The sequence below is a fragment of the Aedes albopictus genome, chromosome 1, assembly GCF_035046485.1.
Source record: "Aedes albopictus strain Foshan chromosome 1, AalbF5, whole genome shotgun sequence".
Classification (NCBI taxonomy): Eukaryota; Metazoa; Arthropoda; class Insecta; order Diptera; family Culicidae; genus Aedes; species Aedes albopictus.
Genome location: NC_085136.1, coordinates 159153808 through 159173997, shown reverse-complemented (window position 1 = coordinate 159173997; position 20190 = coordinate 159153808). Strand labels below are relative to the sequence as shown.

The 20190-nt window shown below is 41.1% G+C and overlaps 1 protein-coding gene across 5 annotated transcripts in view; it reads right to left on the bottom strand.

Moving 5' to 3' along the window:
* LOC109431392 (acetylcholine receptor subunit alpha-like) overlaps positions 1–20190 on the bottom strand; it is a 681325-nt gene that overhangs the window by 24873 nt on the left and 636262 nt on the right. For all 5 annotated transcript variants that reach the window (XR_009996235.1, XM_062845640.1, XM_062845641.1 and 2 more), the window contains one exon: positions 10780–11449. Coding sequence is in view for 4 of the 5 variants with exons in the window: in XM_062845640.1 (XP_062701624.1) it covers positions 10780–11449 (670 nt within the window). In the remaining variant the exon portion in view is untranslated. The remainder of the gene's footprint in view (positions 1–10779; positions 11450–20190) is intronic.

Here is a 20190-nt window from a genome sequence, read left to right as displayed (position 1 = left end):
CAGCGCAGGTTTTGGTTGTATAGAAGTTTATTTTACGTAATTCTAACATTGTGTTGAAATAACGTAAAAGAAACTTCTATACAACCAAAACTTGCGCTGTCGTAACTTTTATATAACATGTGTGTTACTTGGGTGGTCCTAGAAGCTGAGAGTTTGATCAACTCAAGACCTGTCATCTATGTAACACTGGATTAGGCCAGCAAAGAAGCCCTAACTCCCAACCATTTCTTACTGGGCAGTTCGAATGGAGTTAAGCAACCACCAGCAAAGCCTGCAGACATTTCTTGGATGGACTCTTGACGAGGTGGCTACACGAGTATTTCTGACGATCACCAGGCACGCGAAATGGTTCAAAGATACAAAACCAATTGAGGTTGGTGATCTGTTCTTCATCGCCAACAAACAGAAGTGAAACCTAATATTTACAGACAACTTAAACTTATAAATAAAAAATACAGCTTAAAGTTACTTTAGAACGCTAAAAAGAGGTGTTTTGATTCATAACCCTAGTTACAGTGGCAACACAAGTCATAGAACTTCAAAGGCCCTGACAAAAGCAAACTGTGTAGGCGATGCGGTGGCGAAGGCTATCAGGCAAAAGGATATACGAATCCACCCTCGTTTTTAATTTGTTCCGAAAAATCCGCGAACAGCAAGCACCCAACGGGAGGTCCAATGTGCCTGGCCTTCGGAAGAGCCGCAGATGACAGATCACAGTGCAGGTAACGCTGCACCACTTTGAGGCAGCCCAGCAACTGCTTCGTCAGGCAATTCCTGAGTGGGGGATCAATATCGCCATCAGAGCGGACCCATACCGAGTACCCGCCGGAAACGGCAATTGGGTCACCGCTAGGTCTGGACTGCTGGACTGTATGACGACCGTGCTAACAGGGCGAAGGCCGGTGGTAATAGCAAGTGACTTCAATGCATGGGCCGTCAAATGCACACGGGAAAAAATTCGTTGCCGGATCCATGACTAAAATGTTATGAAATCATAAAACTTGTCGCTTCATGATATTGTAACTACAAGTCATGATATCGTGACGTTAACAACGATTATCATGAATAATAATAACTGATTCCATCAACAAAAGCCATGGCCGTCAAAAGCGTTATGAAAAAATTAAGCTCGTTTTCATAAATTGAATACCATAAAGCTGAGTCATGGTAGCATGGCTCTGAGTCATAAAACTATGACGCTGAGTCATCTCAACCAGATGCTGAGTCGTATAAACATAACACAGAGTCATAAAACCATGAATCACAACAAACGAATTTGGGCACTGTAAGCGTTACGCAAACCCTCGCGCAGAATCACCTACGCCATTTTTGTCACTTCTGTCAAGGCGCCTTTTGTGAGCGGCTGTGTTTTCCGGTGAGATTTTTGGTTTGGTTTTCGAAAAAGTGTAGTGAATTTTTCTTCCTTAAATATTTAGTAGTAAACTATATAATTATTGAATTACATTCCAGAAGTTGAAAGTGGAAAAACCCCATATTCCGGCACAAAACTCCGGCCAGCTTCATCAGCAGCAGAACAATCAAGCACATGCACAATTCCAGCACAAAATTTTGGCTAAATGCATGACGTAATCTATGGACGCCCCCTATGTCTATGGACCATTTTACGAGACGGTTCAGAACAACTGATCGCTCATTTTATGAATGAAAATTTGACAGTATGGAGCCAGGTCATTTTGACAGATCTCACACGAGCAAGAAAAGGTCGGCAAACTGCAAGAACATTGTTCGTCTCTTTCTTGTATGTGTGTGATCTGTCAAAATGACCTGGCTAATGTCAAACATTTCGAGGTTAGGTTTCGTGGTGTAATAAAGAATAGACTTGCGTGGTGTAATAAAGAATAGACTTTGTTTTTTTTTGCAGCCAAACAAGACAAAAGAAATCTCAAAAAGTGCAGCCAAACGAGCAAAGCTCGTAAGAAGCAAGCAGTGAGACAAGACAGAAAACGCGATGCCGTGCGAAAGAGAGCCTGTATTGTTTACGTTCGAATCCACTTTCGAAAGTATTTCGTGTGTATTGCCGTTTACGTTTAGGAACCTTGTTCATCACGGTGTGTTTATAGAGCAACTTTAAAACAAAAAAATAAGTAAGTCTGAAATTTTGCCCAATGATACTTTGGGCCATTCCCTTCAATTTGCTGGGTCGGTGGAAATCATCCATCGGGGGGTCTAGAACAAAAATTTTTTTTGAAGGTTTTTTATGCAAAAACTGTTACAAGCGCATATTGTAAATTTTTGCATCTCCTAAGTCACAACTTTTTTGTCTTTGAAGATAGAACCATAAAAATTTCAGGCGTTTTGAAGCAGTATACGTAGACTTCTACAGACGTAGAAGTGCTCAAAGAACACTAAGTTGGAGAGAGGCAGGCCAAGTTCCAGTGAGAACGTAGAGCCATACAGAAGAAGAAGAAGAAGAAGAAGAAGAAGAAGAAGAAGAAGACCCCCACCTCCCCCCTCGTAGACTTTTGTCCATACAAAATTATCAAAATTAGTATGGAGCGTAGACTTCAGCCAGCCACCCCCCCACCTCCCCAAGAGTCTACATAGTTTATGGACAGGTCCTAAGACCGGTGGTCCTCTACGGACACGAGACATGGACTATACTCGAGGAAGACCTGCAAGCACCAGGAGTTTTCTAGTGACGCCTGCTAAGGACGATCTTCGGCAGTGTGCAGGAGAACGGTGTGTGGTGGAGAAAGATGAACCACGAGCTCGCTGCACTTTACGGCGAACTCAGCATCCAGAAGGTGGCCAAAGCCGGAAGGATACGGTGGACAGGGTATGTTGCTCGAATGCCGGTGGAGCGGACCTGGTGTGATGGTTAGAACACTTGACTATCACGCCGAGGACCTGGGATCGAATCCCACTCCCAACAAACTCGCAAAATGTGAGTTCTTCCTTGGGAAGGGAAGTAAAGCGTGGGTCCCGAGATGAACTAGCCTAGGGCTAAAACTCTCGTTAATACAGAAAAAAAAAACAATGCCGGATAACAACTCTGCAAAGTTGGTGTTCGCTACTGATCCGGTTGGCGCAAGAATGCGTAGAGCGCAGAGAGCACAATGGGCGGACCAGGTGGAGCGTGATCTGGCGACCATTGGGCGCGACCGAGGAAGGAAAGCGGCAGCCACAAATGGAGTATTGTGACGTACTATTGTTGGTTATGTCTTGTCTTAAATGTGATGGAGAACAAATAAATGTATGTATGTAGCTTCATGAGAGATTCAGGGGTATTCCAGGGCTCCAAGTGGGTTTCAGGGTGTTTCAGGACCGTTCCAAATGTATACAAGGGGCTTAAGAGGCGTTCTAGAAAATTTCAGGAGATCCCAGGGGCGTTTTCTGCAGTTTAAGGGTCGCTCCAGAGTGTTCCAGCAAGTTACAAAGGATTCCAGGAGCGTTCCAGGAGGATGTTTCAGGGCGTTTCAGGGAGTTGCGGAAAATTCAGCGGGAGTTTCAAGAGATTTCAGAGGCGTTCAGTAGCATTTCAGGGAGTTTCATGGATGTTTCACGAGGCTAATGAGGGTCCCATGGGCGTTCCAGGGGTTTCAAGGGGTTCCGGAATGTTCCAGAATGTTCCCTGGTTCCTGGTTAAGGTGATAAACCCTGATACGTCTTGAAACCCCTCTGGAAACTCGTGAAACTTTCAATAATACCATTTGCGTAGCAAGCTTTTTATTTTTTCTCTCTCACTCTCCTAAACAAGCACGAGAAAGAGCGGGATGCAAGAGGGGGCCGGTACCCCTTCTTTCATCCTTCTTTTTCTCGTGTTTGTTTAGGAGAGTGAGTGAGAAAAAAGAAAATGCTAGCTACGCCAATGAATAATACCCACAAAATTCTTCATGAATCCTTCAGAACCCTTTTCAACCCCTATCCTTGAAGCTCTTCAAAAACATCCCTGAAACCCCGTTAGAAGCCCTAAGAAAACCCCAAGAACATCCCCGAAACCCTTTTGAAACTTCATTGAAACATCAAAATGAAATGATAAATTTTCAACAGATAGTTTAAATTTTCGACAAAGGGAGTGAACCGTTCAACAATTAGTAAGAATCGGTCAACATTTGAATGATCGATTCTCTTATAAGACGGGTAGGTCGAATTAGCGAATTACCCTATACTGTAAGATATGTTAAGCATAGAGATTCACAATCTCTTCTGTGTACAGATCAGCTTAGTATTTTTTCTATCTTTTTACTGAGCTCTCAACAGCAGATTTTCCTCGGTACGCTCGGTGATCTCTTTTTCTAAGATTCTTTAAATAAATTAGCGAGTTCAGCAAATTGATTGTCGAAAGTTACTGATGCACGGCAAAAAGTGATGTTAAAGAGTCCCGAGTTAACTCTGCTGTTAAGAACTCAGTAAAAGAACATACAATACTGAACTCAGTAAAAAGCATTTTGCGTAGGAATTTCAGCTTCTCAATAGATAGCTTGAGTAGGTATTCTGGTAAGTTAACCACATCTCATAAAAAATGATAATCCATGAATATTTTCCTTGACAGATGCGATTAAAAGTATGTTAGTTTAATTAAATGCGTCATCTTGTTGATTTATCCCCTGTTTCCCCATACAACACTGCTTTGAAATAAAGGTAAGTATGACGCTGTGTATTCTTGATACTTTTCCTTTTGTGCACTTCTAGACTGTATGAAAATTTCATTGAAATATGTTGAATGGTTTTCAAATAATACCAAAACTATCAAACGCATTCTAAAATACTAAGCTTAGTAGCAAAAGTCCAACAAAATATCTATATATTTTTTATATAATAATACAAGAAAAATATTTAATTCTAAGCACCTTGAGTCATTATGATGGCAGTACTGTGAAAACTTTTGAGCAGATACATAGTCAAATACATGAAAGGAAAACACACACACTGCCATTATGTAGCTTTTCACTAAAGTATTATTTAATTATTTCAAGAACGTGGTTTTGCGTATACATGTTTTTTTTCCATTTTTTTAAAATTAAGGTCTTATCTAAATATCAAATTGCAAGCGAAAGGCTTTAGAGGAGCGTGGCCACAATAATTTGGATTAAAAAAAAAATGTTTGGTATTTTACGAAACATATAGTTTTATGTAGAAAATATTCTACTAGTAAACAACGCCATAACAATGATCAATCACTCTTCCTCATGCTTGGAGGTTTTCAATCACACAGAAAATATTTTTTTAAATCATATACAAATCGATAAGAATATTTAAGTCATTGTTATCAAATTGTTTTTCCTAGGCTTTATGCTGAACAGCCAATTTTCATGATTAATGTAGAAACTTTTTCAATAAGTACTCCGTTCTTTCAACTATTCTTTCAGTACTTAGTACCTAGTATCAGCTCGGGTACGGGTCGGGTCCGGGTTTAAACAATTTCAAAATTTTCGGGTACGGGTCGGGTCGGGTTTGAATAATGTCGGATTCAAGTCGGGTTTGGTACCAATGTATATAAATCAGTACCGTAAAATGGGGTAACTTTGATAGTTTTTCAGCGAATTTTCTTAATATTTTTCCATGTAACAGAATTTTCCCGAGTTTTATATTTTTAAAACAAGTACTGGGGTATCAGTCATCAATTGCAATTGAAAGATTCTATAATCTGAAATATTTTGGGTGACTTAGTTTTTTTTATATGAGCGCGAATCACATTTTCATTTTGGGGTAACTTTGATAACGCCCTGAAAAACACATCAAATCTTAAAAAAAAATCGCAGATTGATATTTTAGGAGTATGAACATGATGAGAGAAGCCTTGTGGAATATATCAGATAGAACTTTTATATCAAAAGATTGATTTTTACTAAATTTTTCATATAAAAATGTGTTTGTGGAGTACTGAGTGAAAAACACTGCATTTAGCTATCAAAAATCATTATCTTTGTAAAAATATATGTTCAACGGTACATCAACATATGATTACATGCTATTCATGGTAAGTTCTCTTATTTTTTTGGTTGTTTTTCAATGTTTTATTAACAAATTTTGAACAACATTGATTTATCTTCATGTTATTACAAGGGCATTGCATACTTTTAGGCGTTTATTAATGTATGGAGATTTACACTCCCGTTCAAAAGTTTGGGGTCACCCCCTCAAAAACATGTCATTTTTTTAGGCCCATATCTCCGCCAATTTGCGTCCGATTTCAAAACCCTAGGTTTCATTCGAAAGATAATAAGTCAAAGAAACTTTGAACATGATTTAAAAGAAACTTTTTCAAAAAAACTTGTATGTAAACTTAACCCAAAGTTGCCAAATTTTCTAAAAAAAGAATATAAACTTACGGCAGTGTTGCTGGAAGTTGGGTCGACTAAATTTTAAGATGAGAGCGGTAATATGACCCATTTTCCATTAGCTTTCAACTGCTTTTTACAGAACTCAGCTAAAAAATCTAGAAAAAAAGTTGTTGAGTAAATTAATCCTTGATGTCATCGACCAAAAGTTTGGGGTCCCCCTCAATATGATGTATCGGTCAAAAGTTTGGGGTCACTTTCGTAAAACATGGAAAAGTGATTTGGTGATATCTTCGTCATCTATAGTTCAATTTTAATTATTTTTGGCTCATTTCAAAGATAATTAACTAAATTTACGTTTAATGTCTTCAACTTAACGTATTTAACGATTTTTGTATATAAAAATGTTATGTAAAGTTAGCACATTTCACCACGCTTCAAAAAATGAGGCAACTTTACGTTAAGTTTTAGTATGTAAATTTCAACAAATATGTGTGGTTCAATGTCTATGTAGTAAGTATCATTCATTTTGTTTCAAATAAGCCAAGAAGAATTAAAATTGAATGAAAGATGTCAAAGATATCAACAAATCACTTTTCCATGTTTTACGATAGTGACCCCAAACTTTTGGCCGATACAGCATTTTGAGGGGTGACCCCAAACTTTTGGTCGATGACATCAAGGATTAATTTACTTAATAACTTTTTTTCTAGATTTTTTAGCTAAGTTCTGTAAAAAGCAGTTGAAAGCTAATAGAAAATGGGTTATATTACCGCTCTCATCTTAAAATTTGGTTCACCCAATTTCCAGCGACACTGCCGTAAGTTTATATTCATTTTTTAGAAAATTTGGCAACTTTGGGTTAAGTTTACATACAAAATTTTTTGAAAAAGTTTCTTTTGAATCATGTTCAAAGTTTCTTTGACTTATTATCTTTTGAATGAAACCTAGGGTTTTGAAATCGGACGCAAATTGGCGGAGATATGGGCCTAAAAAAATGACATGTTTTTGAGGGGGTGACCCCAAACTTTTGAACGGGAGTGTATGTCACAATTTACAAAACTGCTTCCATTTCGTAAAAACACACTTCGTTAAGAGATTCAAGGCCAGATTTGGAATCTACTAGGATGATTCTAACGAGAATAAGAGTCCATTCATTGAAAAAATAGTTGTAACGAAGTCGTATAGCAGATTGTTTGAAGGGGTTGACAAATGACAAAAAGACTAACAATTTTTATTTTTTGTCCAAAAAGTTGTATTTAAACTAAGTTTTATTAAAAATAGGTATAAGATGAACTTTCACATGTATAGAATTGATCTACGTTTGCCTATTTCTTGACTGGTTGAAGGAATCTTAGTCATAAGATAAACTATACAATGTCTATCGCACTATCAAAGTTACCCGCATTATCAAAGATACCCCATTTACGGTATTCAGAAAAATGCTTTATTTGTTGTATCTGTTACATTTAATGATTATTATTTAACTCGGGTTTCGGTCGGGTTTATTGGTAAAAAAAATTTTCGGGTTCGGGTTTGATCGACGAAAATTTTTCGGGTTCGGGTCGGGTCCGGGTTTGACGGAACAAATAATTCTCGGGTACGGGTCGGGTTCGGGTCTGTAAAATCTGAAACCCGACCATCTCTAATACAAACATGGCTGCCACAATGGCCGACTTGGTCCCCTACTCACGTTTTCAAGAGCGCCAATCTTGAAAATTTGAAAACAAATGCTCACGATTTGTAAAAGCTGCCTCTTTTTGGAAGTGAGCCAAGCCAGGAAAAACAAGTGCGGCTTGGCTCGATGCTTTGTTCGTCAGATTTGTGCCTCTAAAGTTTGTATGAAAAATTGTAATGGGATTTCTTGATGCGTGAGTGCGATGCGACCATGCCTAGGCAAGTCCACCCTAGAAATGGGAGACCGACGGCCTACTGGTAGACTCAAGCGATTGCGGACTTGCGTCGCGCCTGCCTACGAGCTAGGCAGCGGATACAGCGTTAGCGTTAGCGTAGTTACGGTATACTTCGTAGATTGGATACTAACAACATCCATGTACCTTTTGTTAATCTTGCTCGGATTGCTTTTCGGAACAAGGCCGGGGAGTTAACTTTGCTCCGATCAACGAGCTAGGCAGCGGATACAGCGAGCACAAACTGAGAATGAACGGAACGAACGGCGGGTGATGTTCGCTGCTATAGTCGCGCTAAAGACCGAGATAAGAGCAAGCAAAAAGACCTGCTTCGAGGGTCTCCGTCAGAGTGCCGATGCAAATCCGTGGGGTGATGCCTACAAGATCGTGATGGCCAAAACGAGAGGTGTAATACAGAGCAGTTTCCAGAAATTTTGGAGGGGGTCATCGGGGGGCTTATTCCGCGTTATGGCCTTTATCCTTTCGTAGGACAGTCGGGGACTGGGGCTGGAGAGGGTCACCGATGTGGAAATTTCGGTGATAGCAAAGTACCTTAGGGTGGGTAAGGCCCCAGGTCCGGACGGAGCTCCGAAGTAGTAGCTATTGAAGAGGTTCCGGAGATGTTCAGGTCTGCTATGCAGAAATGCATGAACGAGGGGGTTTTCTCAGAAGTATGGAAGAGGCAGAACCTGGTTCTATTGCCAAAGCTGGGGAATCCACTCCGTCGAAATATAGACCAATATGCTTGATCGACACGGCGGGAAGGTGTTTGCAAAGATCATCCTCGATAGAATGTTGAGGCACACCAAGGGTGTAAATGGTCTTGTGAGCAACCAATTCGGATTCCGGAAGGGGAGGTTGACCGTAGACGCTATTCTGTCGGTTACAAAACCGCCGAGATAGCGCGCCAGCGTAAGAGAAGAGGGATTCGCTAATATACAGTAGTGACTCTAGATGTAAAGAACGCGTTCAATACTGCCAGTTGGGCGGCTATTGCCAATGCCCTCCTGCGTCTGGACATATCCGGGTACAAGATTCTCGGAAGTTACTTCCAGAATCGTGTACCTACTAGTTTAAGACACGGGGTGGCTCGGAAGTGCTTTCACATAACCTCAGAAGTCCGGCAAGATTCCATCCTGGGTTCGGTGTTATGGAATGTCATGGTTCCAGGTCATTTGGCCGAATGCCGTTTTGCCGAAAACTAAATGATGAACTTATTCATTCACATGTTCCACTCTACTGTTTTCCGTATCAGCAGGGTAACTAGAAAGAACAACCCATGATTCAAAGAAGAAAAATCTTTGATAAAATATTGGTAGTTTCAATGCCAACTAATCCCTGACTGGCAAAAAGAAAGAATAGCCTATGATTAAAAGAAGGAAATATTTCTGATGATCACTGCCTATATTACAATTTCAAAAACTTTCTCTGAATTCTTTTGATCATAATTCGTCAAACGGCATTCGGCCAAACGACCCATTCACTCAGATGGCATTTGGCCAAATGACTTTCGGCAAAACGACATTCGACCATACGGCCAACAATACGGCATTCTGCCAAATACCCGGAAACCCCCCATGCAGCGTTACGTTATTTGTAGACGGCGCTTAGAGTAAATCGCCAATTGATGCACACTTCACAAGAAAGGCATGGAGTGTGCAACCATTTGATTGGCGAGTTTTTAAGGTGTGCAATAATTGGCGATTTGTCCTATATTTTAAACTTTCAATGGAATATTCACTCCTCCCTCGTGCGTTTGAATTGCTTCGGAAATTCCAACAGTCTCCCGACTGGAATGCCATTCGACTCGGGAATCGCAGTGAAAACTCTGCAGTGGGAATGTGGGATTTTGGAACGCTGCGGCTGGCTGTTGGAATGGGTTTGCGGGGGGACAAGAGGTTGAACGTTCTCTTCGTCTGATCAAATGGAACAGATTAGAATTGCTCCACTACCTAGTGGGTGGGAGAAAGTGGAACCGACTGATTTGAATAATATGATGTTTTGCACCATCGAATGGTTGGAAGTTGGTTTACATCCTAGGTGAGCAACTTAATGGAGAGTTGTGGGTGCGGTTGGTATTGGTTCATTTTGAAGTGAGAAAATGGAGAACGATTTTTACTACATAAGCAGATGTTTGTCAGTTCGTCGAATTTGAAGCTCATTAAATTTTAAACCAATTCAAATTTAAAATGTGTACGCAGGGAAACACGGTCAGTACTATAGTATAAGTTATAGAAAAGAAAGTCCTGTGCCAAAACATCGGGTGTAAAGTTTTTACTTATGTTTCCATGAAAAAGAGTATCGGTTAAAAGTTGAAAATGTAGTTATTTTTTTCAGCAAACTTTCACCAACCTTGATTAACCTTGCAGCCGACTCAAAATCAATTCCCATTTCATTGAAAGCCGTGCCTTTGCAAATTGTTCACGCACTACTAACAGGTGGCGTACTGAATGCGAAACTCATGTTTGACTGGAAATCAAAATTGACATTCAATGACAAGTTAACAACTATCAGAGAGATCCAGCCCGAGTCAGTTCAAACCGATCCAGACTAGGCACCGAGTGCCCGCCCCGCATAGGATAGAAGGCTACAATCAATGTTGTAGGTTTCATGTGTTGTGCACTTACCCTCGTACTCTCCTCTTCCTTCCGCGTGTGGTCGGCGATGTACGTGACTCCGTCCATCGCCTTGTGCAGCTCGGGACATGTGAGCCACCGATGTCGCGTGGACTTGTCCTTGCCGTCGGTGCCCCCGCTGCCGCCTCCGCTCCCACCTAGACCACTGTCCGTGGTGTTGATAATCGGCACCGTTGGAACAGCCGTTGACGAGTCAGGGATGCCACCACCTAGGCTCGTACTGCTCGGTAATTGAACGCTACTATCTAACCCGGCCCGTGCGTCGTTGAGGAAAAGATTATTACAACAGCTTAGATTACTCCTAGTAGTAGTGTTAGTTGCAGTGTTAATTATCACATTTGTGCTAGTTTTGCTCGATCCCCCGACCCCTCCGGCCAGGCTCGTTTGGAAGGTACTGTGGGGATCAAGGAGGGCCGCACCGGCACTCGACAGGCCACCGGTTGCCGGATTTGGGACGGCCGTGCTGGACGCCGATGACAGGAGATTTAAATTTATCGGCGACATCGGGGAATTGTGATGGTTGTGATCTTGATAGGGCAGTGGTAAGTCATCCATCAGGTCTATCCCACGCAGGCCGTGATGATGGTGGTGATGATGGCCGCCGCCTCCATGGTGATGATGATGATGCGTCGGGCTACCATGCAGGCGGCACGTGTTTATGCTGCAACGAAAGCAGTAATCAGACAAATTAGAATTCACAACGTACCATTTGGATTCTACCGAACGTTTGGGGGAAAACAACCAGTGTTTAAACACATTAACATTCTGCTCGACATGAATCATGCATTTCGTTGCGGGGGTACATTAGGATTTTCTCTCTTTAAAGCGTCACACGTTTGGATGTGGATGGTTTAATGGACAATATGTACATTGAATGTGGATGAGTAGGGATAGTACACGAACTTTTACACACTTTATTTTCAGAAACACAATTAACAATTTATGGGCTATGCAAAACAACATGAAATTAACATTTTGTGAAACTACTGGGATTACTCAAAATAACTAGGATAGGCGAAAATGTTGATCAGCCTTGAATTTATATGCATTTGTGGAATACTTTTCACTAAACTATTATGTTTGGGGTAAATCATGTATTTTGGATATCCTGAGGACAATGCTAGAAAAAGTGTCACCTTAGTTTCACAGAAACTAATTGATTATGTTGTAAAGTTCCAAATACGCTTGTAATATGATTGTACTAAGTGCTTAACGAAGGCTCTTTCGGTAAAAATATTCCTTTCCTACACTAAATCGTATACAAATATCTTGACAGAAAGTGCCAGTGAATATTTTCTCCTAGTGGTTTTGATAGTAGGTGGTGATTATATAGGATTTGTTCATAACAAACAAGTTTATAACGCATTCTTATAGGTGTCTATGTTTAGGGACAACGGATTCCCTGCAACCTCATTTGCTTTCGATAAGGATGGATGATGTACAAGGTTCAACAATAACAACGGTAACTCCAACAATCGTTTCAGTCCATGCAACGACACGACTTGCAACACACAAAAACATCATTCTTAGCCAAACGATGTGCTGTCTCTGGAGGGGATCAATGTAATCGGCAAGGTTTGAACGTAGGCACATAGAGGTATATGAACGACGAACAACAGCAACAACAACAACAACCAAAGAACGAACAGGAAGCTCGGTGGGAATGATGAACGCATGAAGGTATCGCCAGACGGCCAGTCTAATCCAAACATCCCACAATCAACACAGGATCAATTTGGACGAGTTGCTATCACCGACATGCACTGTGGTCGAAGGTGGTGATATTTTGCTACGAAATTCGATACTGATAGAAGTTTGAACTCAGATAACCTACGATTTACGATTAACGAGACAACATTTGCAGCTGGTATTCTGTTGTCCACGAAAAATTGTCTAGAGATTTCTTGATATCTTTTCAATATTCCAATGATTATGAAACCATACCAGAAAGCCATAAATCAGTCAATTGGATCCATAGAACATTGTAGAATATATTAGACTCTCAATTGATAATTGTGAAAGTACTAAGAAAACTTCAAGTTGAAGAGAGTAGAGCCAAGGTCGAGTGGAAACGAAGGGTTAAAATAAAAGAACAAGCCTAAATAGTTCCTGAAGCTTTCTGGTTTTACGTTAAAGGAACCTTCAGGTGAATTTCGTTTCAGAGGGGGTTCAGAGGATCGAATGCGTTTAACCTAGTGTTCAGGGGCTCTCAGGGAGTTTCAGAGGGTTTTCATGGATTCTCAGGTGGTCTCAAGGAGCTTCAGTTTTTCTTGCGTCCCTGAAAATCCTCAGATTCCCCCTGAGACGCATTGAAGCACCCTTGAAAAACCCCCTGATATCCCCTTAAATGTGCCTCTGAAACTCTTCACAATGCTTAAAACCCTCCTGAAACTCTCTGAGACCACCAGAAATGCCCCTGAATACAAATGGGTAAACCCAGAAAATCCTGTGAGAGCTCAGTTCTTATGAAACTCCTCTTGAAATCGTTTGAAAATCTATTGGAACCTGCTAGAAAATTCTTTGAATCCCTCGTACACCCCCGAAACCACAACGAAACCCTGTTAGGGCCCCATGAGTCCCCTGAAAACATGTTGAAACACCCTTGTAGATATCATAAAGCCTCTAAATCCCCAGAAAACGCCTCCCCTCCTCCCCCGAAGTACACTTAAAATTCACCCTTACACACCCTTGTTTGCTTTAAGATTTCCTTAACTTTCCTAAGCTCGCGCGGTTAACCACCATCACCGCCAGCACCACGCTAATGCTGAACACAAAAAGCGAGATTTTTTCTACATGTCGTACAAAATACTACAGCGCAATCGCTCGAGGGTTAAACGGTACCTTTCGCAGGGACCCCAGGGAATCCCTTTCCCGAGAGCCGTTGCCATTGCTACAGTCATTACAGTGCACCTGATTTTTATTTTGCACGGGTCGGGTTTTTGCTATAACTCAGTCAATTTTGAACCGATTCTAATAAAATTGCGTCCACATGTAGGCACGATTAGAACTATCAGTGGACAAAACATCAAGTAAATAGGTTCAAAGTTGAGTCATAGCGAAAAAACTACTAGAGCAAAAAATAATCGGGTGTACACCAGAACCTCTTCTTATGCAGGTTATTTTTATGCACGTTTAATTTATGCATCTCTTTTTAGGGGTACCACGAGATCTCAAAGGTGTTTCAGGAGGCCTCAGCGGGTTTCAGATGGGTACGTGGAGGCCTCTATGGCGTTTCAGGGGGTTTTCAGAGGCCTTCAAGGGGTTCCATGAAATTTCAGGCGCGTTTCAACTGGCACTAGGAACGCTCCAATGAGTCTTACAGGGATCCAGGGGAGTTCCAGAGGGTCTCAGGAGCGTTTCAGGGAGTTTCAGTGGTTACCAGAGATCTTAGGAGCATTTCAAGGAGGTCTCATCAAGGGGCGCTTCAAGGGGTGCTCAGAGGTATTTTAGGGGTTTCAAGGGATCTCAAGAGGTCTCAGAGGCGTTTCATGAGGGTCCTGGGGGTTTCGCTGGTTATCATGAGGCCGCAGAAGCGTTTGTTATCTTGAAATCGTGTTTTCCCAAAAACGTCGATGCGGTGACTACGATTGCGAAATCATTTCTCAACCAATTTCAACCATTTTTTTTAGAGTGTTCGCTATTAAACGTCCCCTTTCCACCGATGCTATAGTATCGCCCACAAAACCTGTCGAAACGCCCTTTGAAGGCTTCTGAAACCCCTGAAACATCCTCCTGAAACGCCCCTGAACGCGTGGATTGTGTCTGACACTTCAACAGAAACATTCAAGAAACTGATGCATTTTTATCGATTTTTAGTGATTTTAAAAGTTGTTTCGGTCATATTTGAATTCGGCATGAACATTTCAAAAGGGCGTAACTGCTTTTTGAAATAGTGCCTTCTCTCTTAGCTGTGGATCGTATGTTCAATCTTTTGGACAATCTATAAGCACTAAAAGAAAGCTAAAATCCCCCTCTTTCTGATAGTGGGGATGGATTTCATGGGAAATATGAAATACGATCCACAGCTTCAAAAGAAGGTACTGTTTTGAAATGCAGTTACGCCCTTTTGAAATGTAGGTGCCGAATTATCCCTACCATGGATAACGTAGGCATTAACAACCATGCGTCTCCATGTGTTCCTCAATCTCCTTGACTGGAAGCAGGCTTGATAATCCTCCTCGAAATCAAAAGAGTTTTTCCACATGCTCTAGAGCGGTGTTTTGCTTTTGCCTCGTCGCGAGGGAGTGAACGAACCCCAAACAGAGAGGCAATAAAAACTGAGCGAGGAAGGGGGGAACGAAAAAAGAGTCGATGATTATTTCGGGTTTTTGAGTGCGATTTTCGCCTCGAGAGTCTTTCTTTGTATGGGAGTGGAGCTCGCGAGAGTTTTTTGAGTGTGAGTAGACGTGAGAAACACAACAAGAAATTATGAGTGTTGGACGAACTCCTCGCTGCGCGGCAAGCTCGCGCTCGGTGCTGTTGAGGATTTGCGTTGTGATTTCTGAGTTTTATTTTTACTCCTCAGAAAATCTCCGAAATCGCTTCCTCATTTTCTCGCGACGGAGTTTCTGTCAAGCCTGACTGGAAGTCGACAATTTTCATAGAGCATGAGCATGAGCATGAGATGACCGTACAATTCGTAGTTGCTACTCCGTTACTGACCAGAACGGTCAACATTGCACAGGGAACCAAATGGATGGGGCCTGGGTGTAGCTTTCCATCCTCAATGTGCAATTTTGAAGGTTCAAAACTTTATATTGTCAGTACCGGCGCCGGCCACGTCCTTACGGTCATCGGGGAAGGGAAGGAATGTTGTTGTGACATCCGTTGCTACTAGAGACCGTGTGTACCTCCGCATCCCCACGGTTGTCACAGGAAGGAAGCTTGTTACAAGGGAAGGGAAGGGATAGATAGTTCCATAGATCTGGATTCACATTGGTAAGTGATGTGAGCTATGCAACCCTTGATATAGTTTAGTCTTCCGCCAGCCGGCTGTCGGAAGAATACAATAATTTTATTGTATGTTTGTGTATTAAATTTAATTATATACCGGGTATGAATATTTTTTAAACCACGCTTATGTCGGATCAACTCGTAATAACGCACGTTTTAAGCTTATCGTTTCTCAGTCAGAAAATAAACTGTATGCAATTCCGTTTAGTGTCACTGCCAATGCTGAAAAACCGAAACCCGCGCCGTAGCTTTACGACAAAACTGGACAACTAACAACTAGAATCGTTGCTTTTGAGTTTCATCTATGTTCTTGTATTATTTTTTTTTCGCGTTCCCGTGTTAATAAGATTGCGGATAATAAAACAATTTTCATAGAAAATAAAAAGAAATTTCGTGAGTTGGTTTCCAGAAGGATTCCCATTCACCTATAGTAACGATCAAATCACATTGAGGAATGATTTTATAAGTTGAACCATTTGGCCACTTTGGCGTTTTGGACTTGGTTCCCGTATTTCTCCTCCTTTTGCCTTTCAAAGTGTACTGAAAGCAGTGCTGAAACGAGCTGTAGGTGATTGAATCTAGATACAACCGAATCTTTTTTGCACGGGTTTGGTTTTTGCTATATCTCAGTACTTACCGTTCCTACGGTTGCATGGTTTCAACGCACAGAAGGCAAATGCTCTAATAAGAATTGTACAAAAATGTGAATTTTGTCGTTCGAATACCGCTTCATATGTACATTTGGAAGTGTACGAGTGCGCGAGGGAGGTTCAAGACAGCAGGAGCTAGTTTCGGTACGCGTTCGTTTGTGTTTTTCATTTTCGGCCCAGAATAAACGATGACGCCGGCGATTTCAGTGCACGAGGGAGGTATTACGCCACCCAGTCAGTTTTCCGCGTGAGTGTAGAATTAGCAACTAGTTAAAATACACAAAAATAAAAACAAAAAAAAAAAAAAAAGTTTTCCGCGTATGAATGTGTATATTCAGTGCCAGTAATCGCTGACTCGGTTGATCGCTCCACGTGGTTTTAAGTGAACGCGGCAATGAAATCAATACTATTTGGGTCGTTGCTGCACCGCTGGAGAAATAGGAATACAACTACATCACGGCAGACTATGAAGAACTTGGTGAGATCTTTCTAATTAAAAAACGTCATTATATTCATACATGTGATATTTACCTTACCAAATACGCGCCAGAAACAAAAATGCAAATTTTTGATTCAGGAAGTGTTAATGCATTTCAGATATCCAATTGATGTCCGGATGCATCAATGCGGGGCTTACTGTTTCAGAAAACGACCTCAAGATGTACGTGGAAGCCCTGTCATACTTGAAATGGGTCGTTGGACGTGCAGTAGAGCTATCACCTTCCATCTCCAGGACTAAAAGTGTTTGCGTCTATGGATAAAAGTTAAAAATAGGCGCAGACATTTTTCTTCCATAAAAGCACTGCCGGTCAGTGGGAGATGGATTGTACATACATACATACATACATACATCTCAGTACTTACCGTTCCTACATGTGTTCAAAATTTCATGATAATCGGTTAAAAAATGACTGAGTTATAGCGAAAACCAGACCCATGCAAAAAAAGAATAGGGTGTATGTCAAAATGACATTTTTTTCCATTACGTTTTTTGAACGTCAACTTTTTACTGAGCAAAAGTGCGCTAAAACGGCCTACTTTTTTCATCAACCATAAAAGTGCCGAAAAGTGCTACTTTTCGACACTTGTGCTGAAAAGTAGCACTGTTCGTCACTTTTACCAACCGACATTTTTCATTCATTTTCGTGTGTATAATCAATAGTAGGATGAGCAGCATGTTAAATGAGGATGATTGATCATTAGGCCGTGTCGATTTTTGCAAAATTGCGAATACACAATCCCGAATAGTCACAAATGGTTGCAAATGAACCCAAATAAAGCCCTGCAAAATTTAAAAATTCTAAAAAATCGGTAAGCTAGTCCGCAATCGACTTGAAGTTTTATATGGGAATTTTAATTTTTCAGTATGGGGAAATCCAACTTTTCAAACTTTTGAAGAAAAAGGCACATTAAAGCAACTCTAAAAATCCGCTCCCCCCCTGAAGATTTAGTGCATATATTAGGGAACATTTTGTTAGAAGACAACTTTTTAGTTTCACTTAAGATAAGGGCGTTATTAAATTTCGAAACAATGGACATTTTATTCGCATGATTTCTAACTTCTTTAATTGGCATCACTGCACGTTTTGCGTGTTGAAGAGGGTGGTAACAGCCATCTGCGGCGTCACCACCCGTCGCTGGATGGAGACGCAAGTACCTGATAAAAATGAGATAGTTAGGATTGTAAATATTCTTGCGATAATTTAACTGTGTGATGCCTTCGACAAAGTTGTTGGCTGGGCCATGGGCTATCCATTGATTGATTGATTTGTCTTTATTAGAGAGACTTTCAGCCCTTGGCTGGTTCGTCTCTCTATGGGCTATCCAGTGACGAACCAAGTAAGTAGGAATTCAACCGATAGGCGGCACTAGTGTGCATACAAACTGGATGCAAAAATACAAACGTATATGTGTGTATCTCAATAACGTGATAATTTAAGTAGGTGGTGTCTTTGACAAATTTGTTGGCTGGACCACGGGCTATCCAGTGACGAACGCAATACAGTCTAGACTCCTACTACACGGTTAGTTCGGGGGTGCAGTAGGAATCCGTGTTGTAGGAATCCCAGAGCTTATGGGATTTCGCCTAATTGGGGGTGTGAGCGAATATATCAGGAGTATTACAAGATAGCACCATACTTTCTTTGGCAAAGTTGTAGTACTAGAATAGATCTACTACACAATGCGAATTAACATGCAATTAGTTGGCAATTTGGCCGATAGAGGCGCTATGTAGAAGCGGTTGCTTATGTTCACTCGCCAGTAGAAGCACTCATAAGTTATCGCTTGCGATATCTCACGATCTACTTGATTTGGAACAATGCTGTCTTCGGCAAAGTTGTTCAGTAGGTCAAGAACAATCTGGTGGTTAACCAATTAGTTTGTGATTTCGCCGCTAGGTGGTGCTAGTTGTCAAGTAAAGTTTCATACTTCTCTAGCTCGCGATCCAGAGCAGATAGAAAAGTGTCGTCTTCGGCTAAGTTCTTCAGGAAGTCAAGAGCTATGTAATTAAATAACATTTAGTTTGTGATTTCACCGCTAGGTGGCGCTATTTGTCAAGTAAAATTTTAAACTTCTCTGACTCGCTATTCAGAGCAGATGGAAAAGTGTCGTCTTCGGCAAAGTTCTTCAGGAAGTCAAGAGCTATCTAGTGATTCAACTATAAGTTTGTGATTTCACCGCTAGGTGGCACTAGTTGTCAAGTAAAGTTTCAAACTTCTCTAGCTGGCGATCCAGAGCAGATAGAAAAGTGTCGTCTTCGGCAAAGTTCTTCAGGAAGTCAAGAGTCATCTTCTGATTAAAAATATGGTTTGTGAATTTGCCGTTAGGTGGCGCTAATTGTCATGTAAAGTTTTAAAACACTATCTCAGGATCTATAGCAGATAGAATAGTACTATCTTAAGCAAAGTTCAACAGGAAGCCAAGAGCATTCTGGTGATAAAACAATAAATTGATGATCTAGCTGCTAGGTGATGCAAGGCTGCTCGGAATCCATAGCAGATAGAAAAATGTTATCTTTGGCAATTTTCTTCCGAAAGTATAGACTATAGAACAACCTGGTGATTCAACAATTAGTAGGTAGTTCGCCGCTTCGTGGCGGTAATTTGCAAATAGAATTTTGAATATCTCTATCTTGGATCCAAACCAGGGTTGACAATCGTCGTTCTCTTCACTGCCGCGCAAAGAAAAAAAATCACATTATCCCAATAGAACAACATTGGCGACTAGCTTTCTCATTGCCGGTAAAGGTTTCCACGATGAACCCGAGAATGAACCTCAATGATAAATAGACGACCACCAACGTTTTTGCCATCCTTTTTGTTCCTTTGTAAACGAGCGGCGACCGGCCAAGGAAACGCCACCAGGAAGTAGCATTTATTAGTGTTTCAGCGCGTAAGCTATTGTTGCACCGCAATAGTTCTGCTGCTTAATAGTAATCCCAAGTAACACGCTTGTCACATAAGAGCGGAACAAAAACCTGCTGCTGTAACTTTTATGTGACAAGTGCGTTACTTGGGAAGGATTGACAATTCAGAGGTCCGATGTTTGATCCCAGATGCAAACTTTTTTGTACATATATTGAAATTCATATTTGTGTGTTACTGTGCGACAACATAGACTCCGTCCACAGACAAACAGACGTAACACTCTTGAACACGGCTTGGCACGTGCATTTAAAGATCAATTCAAATTTCATTTAATTGCCACTATCCTTCCACCAGAGGCGCTAGTGTTCGATCGTTTGGCGTTTGCCAGTGTACACGTTGCTGAATCATGCAATCGACAGTATCTCGAGCGG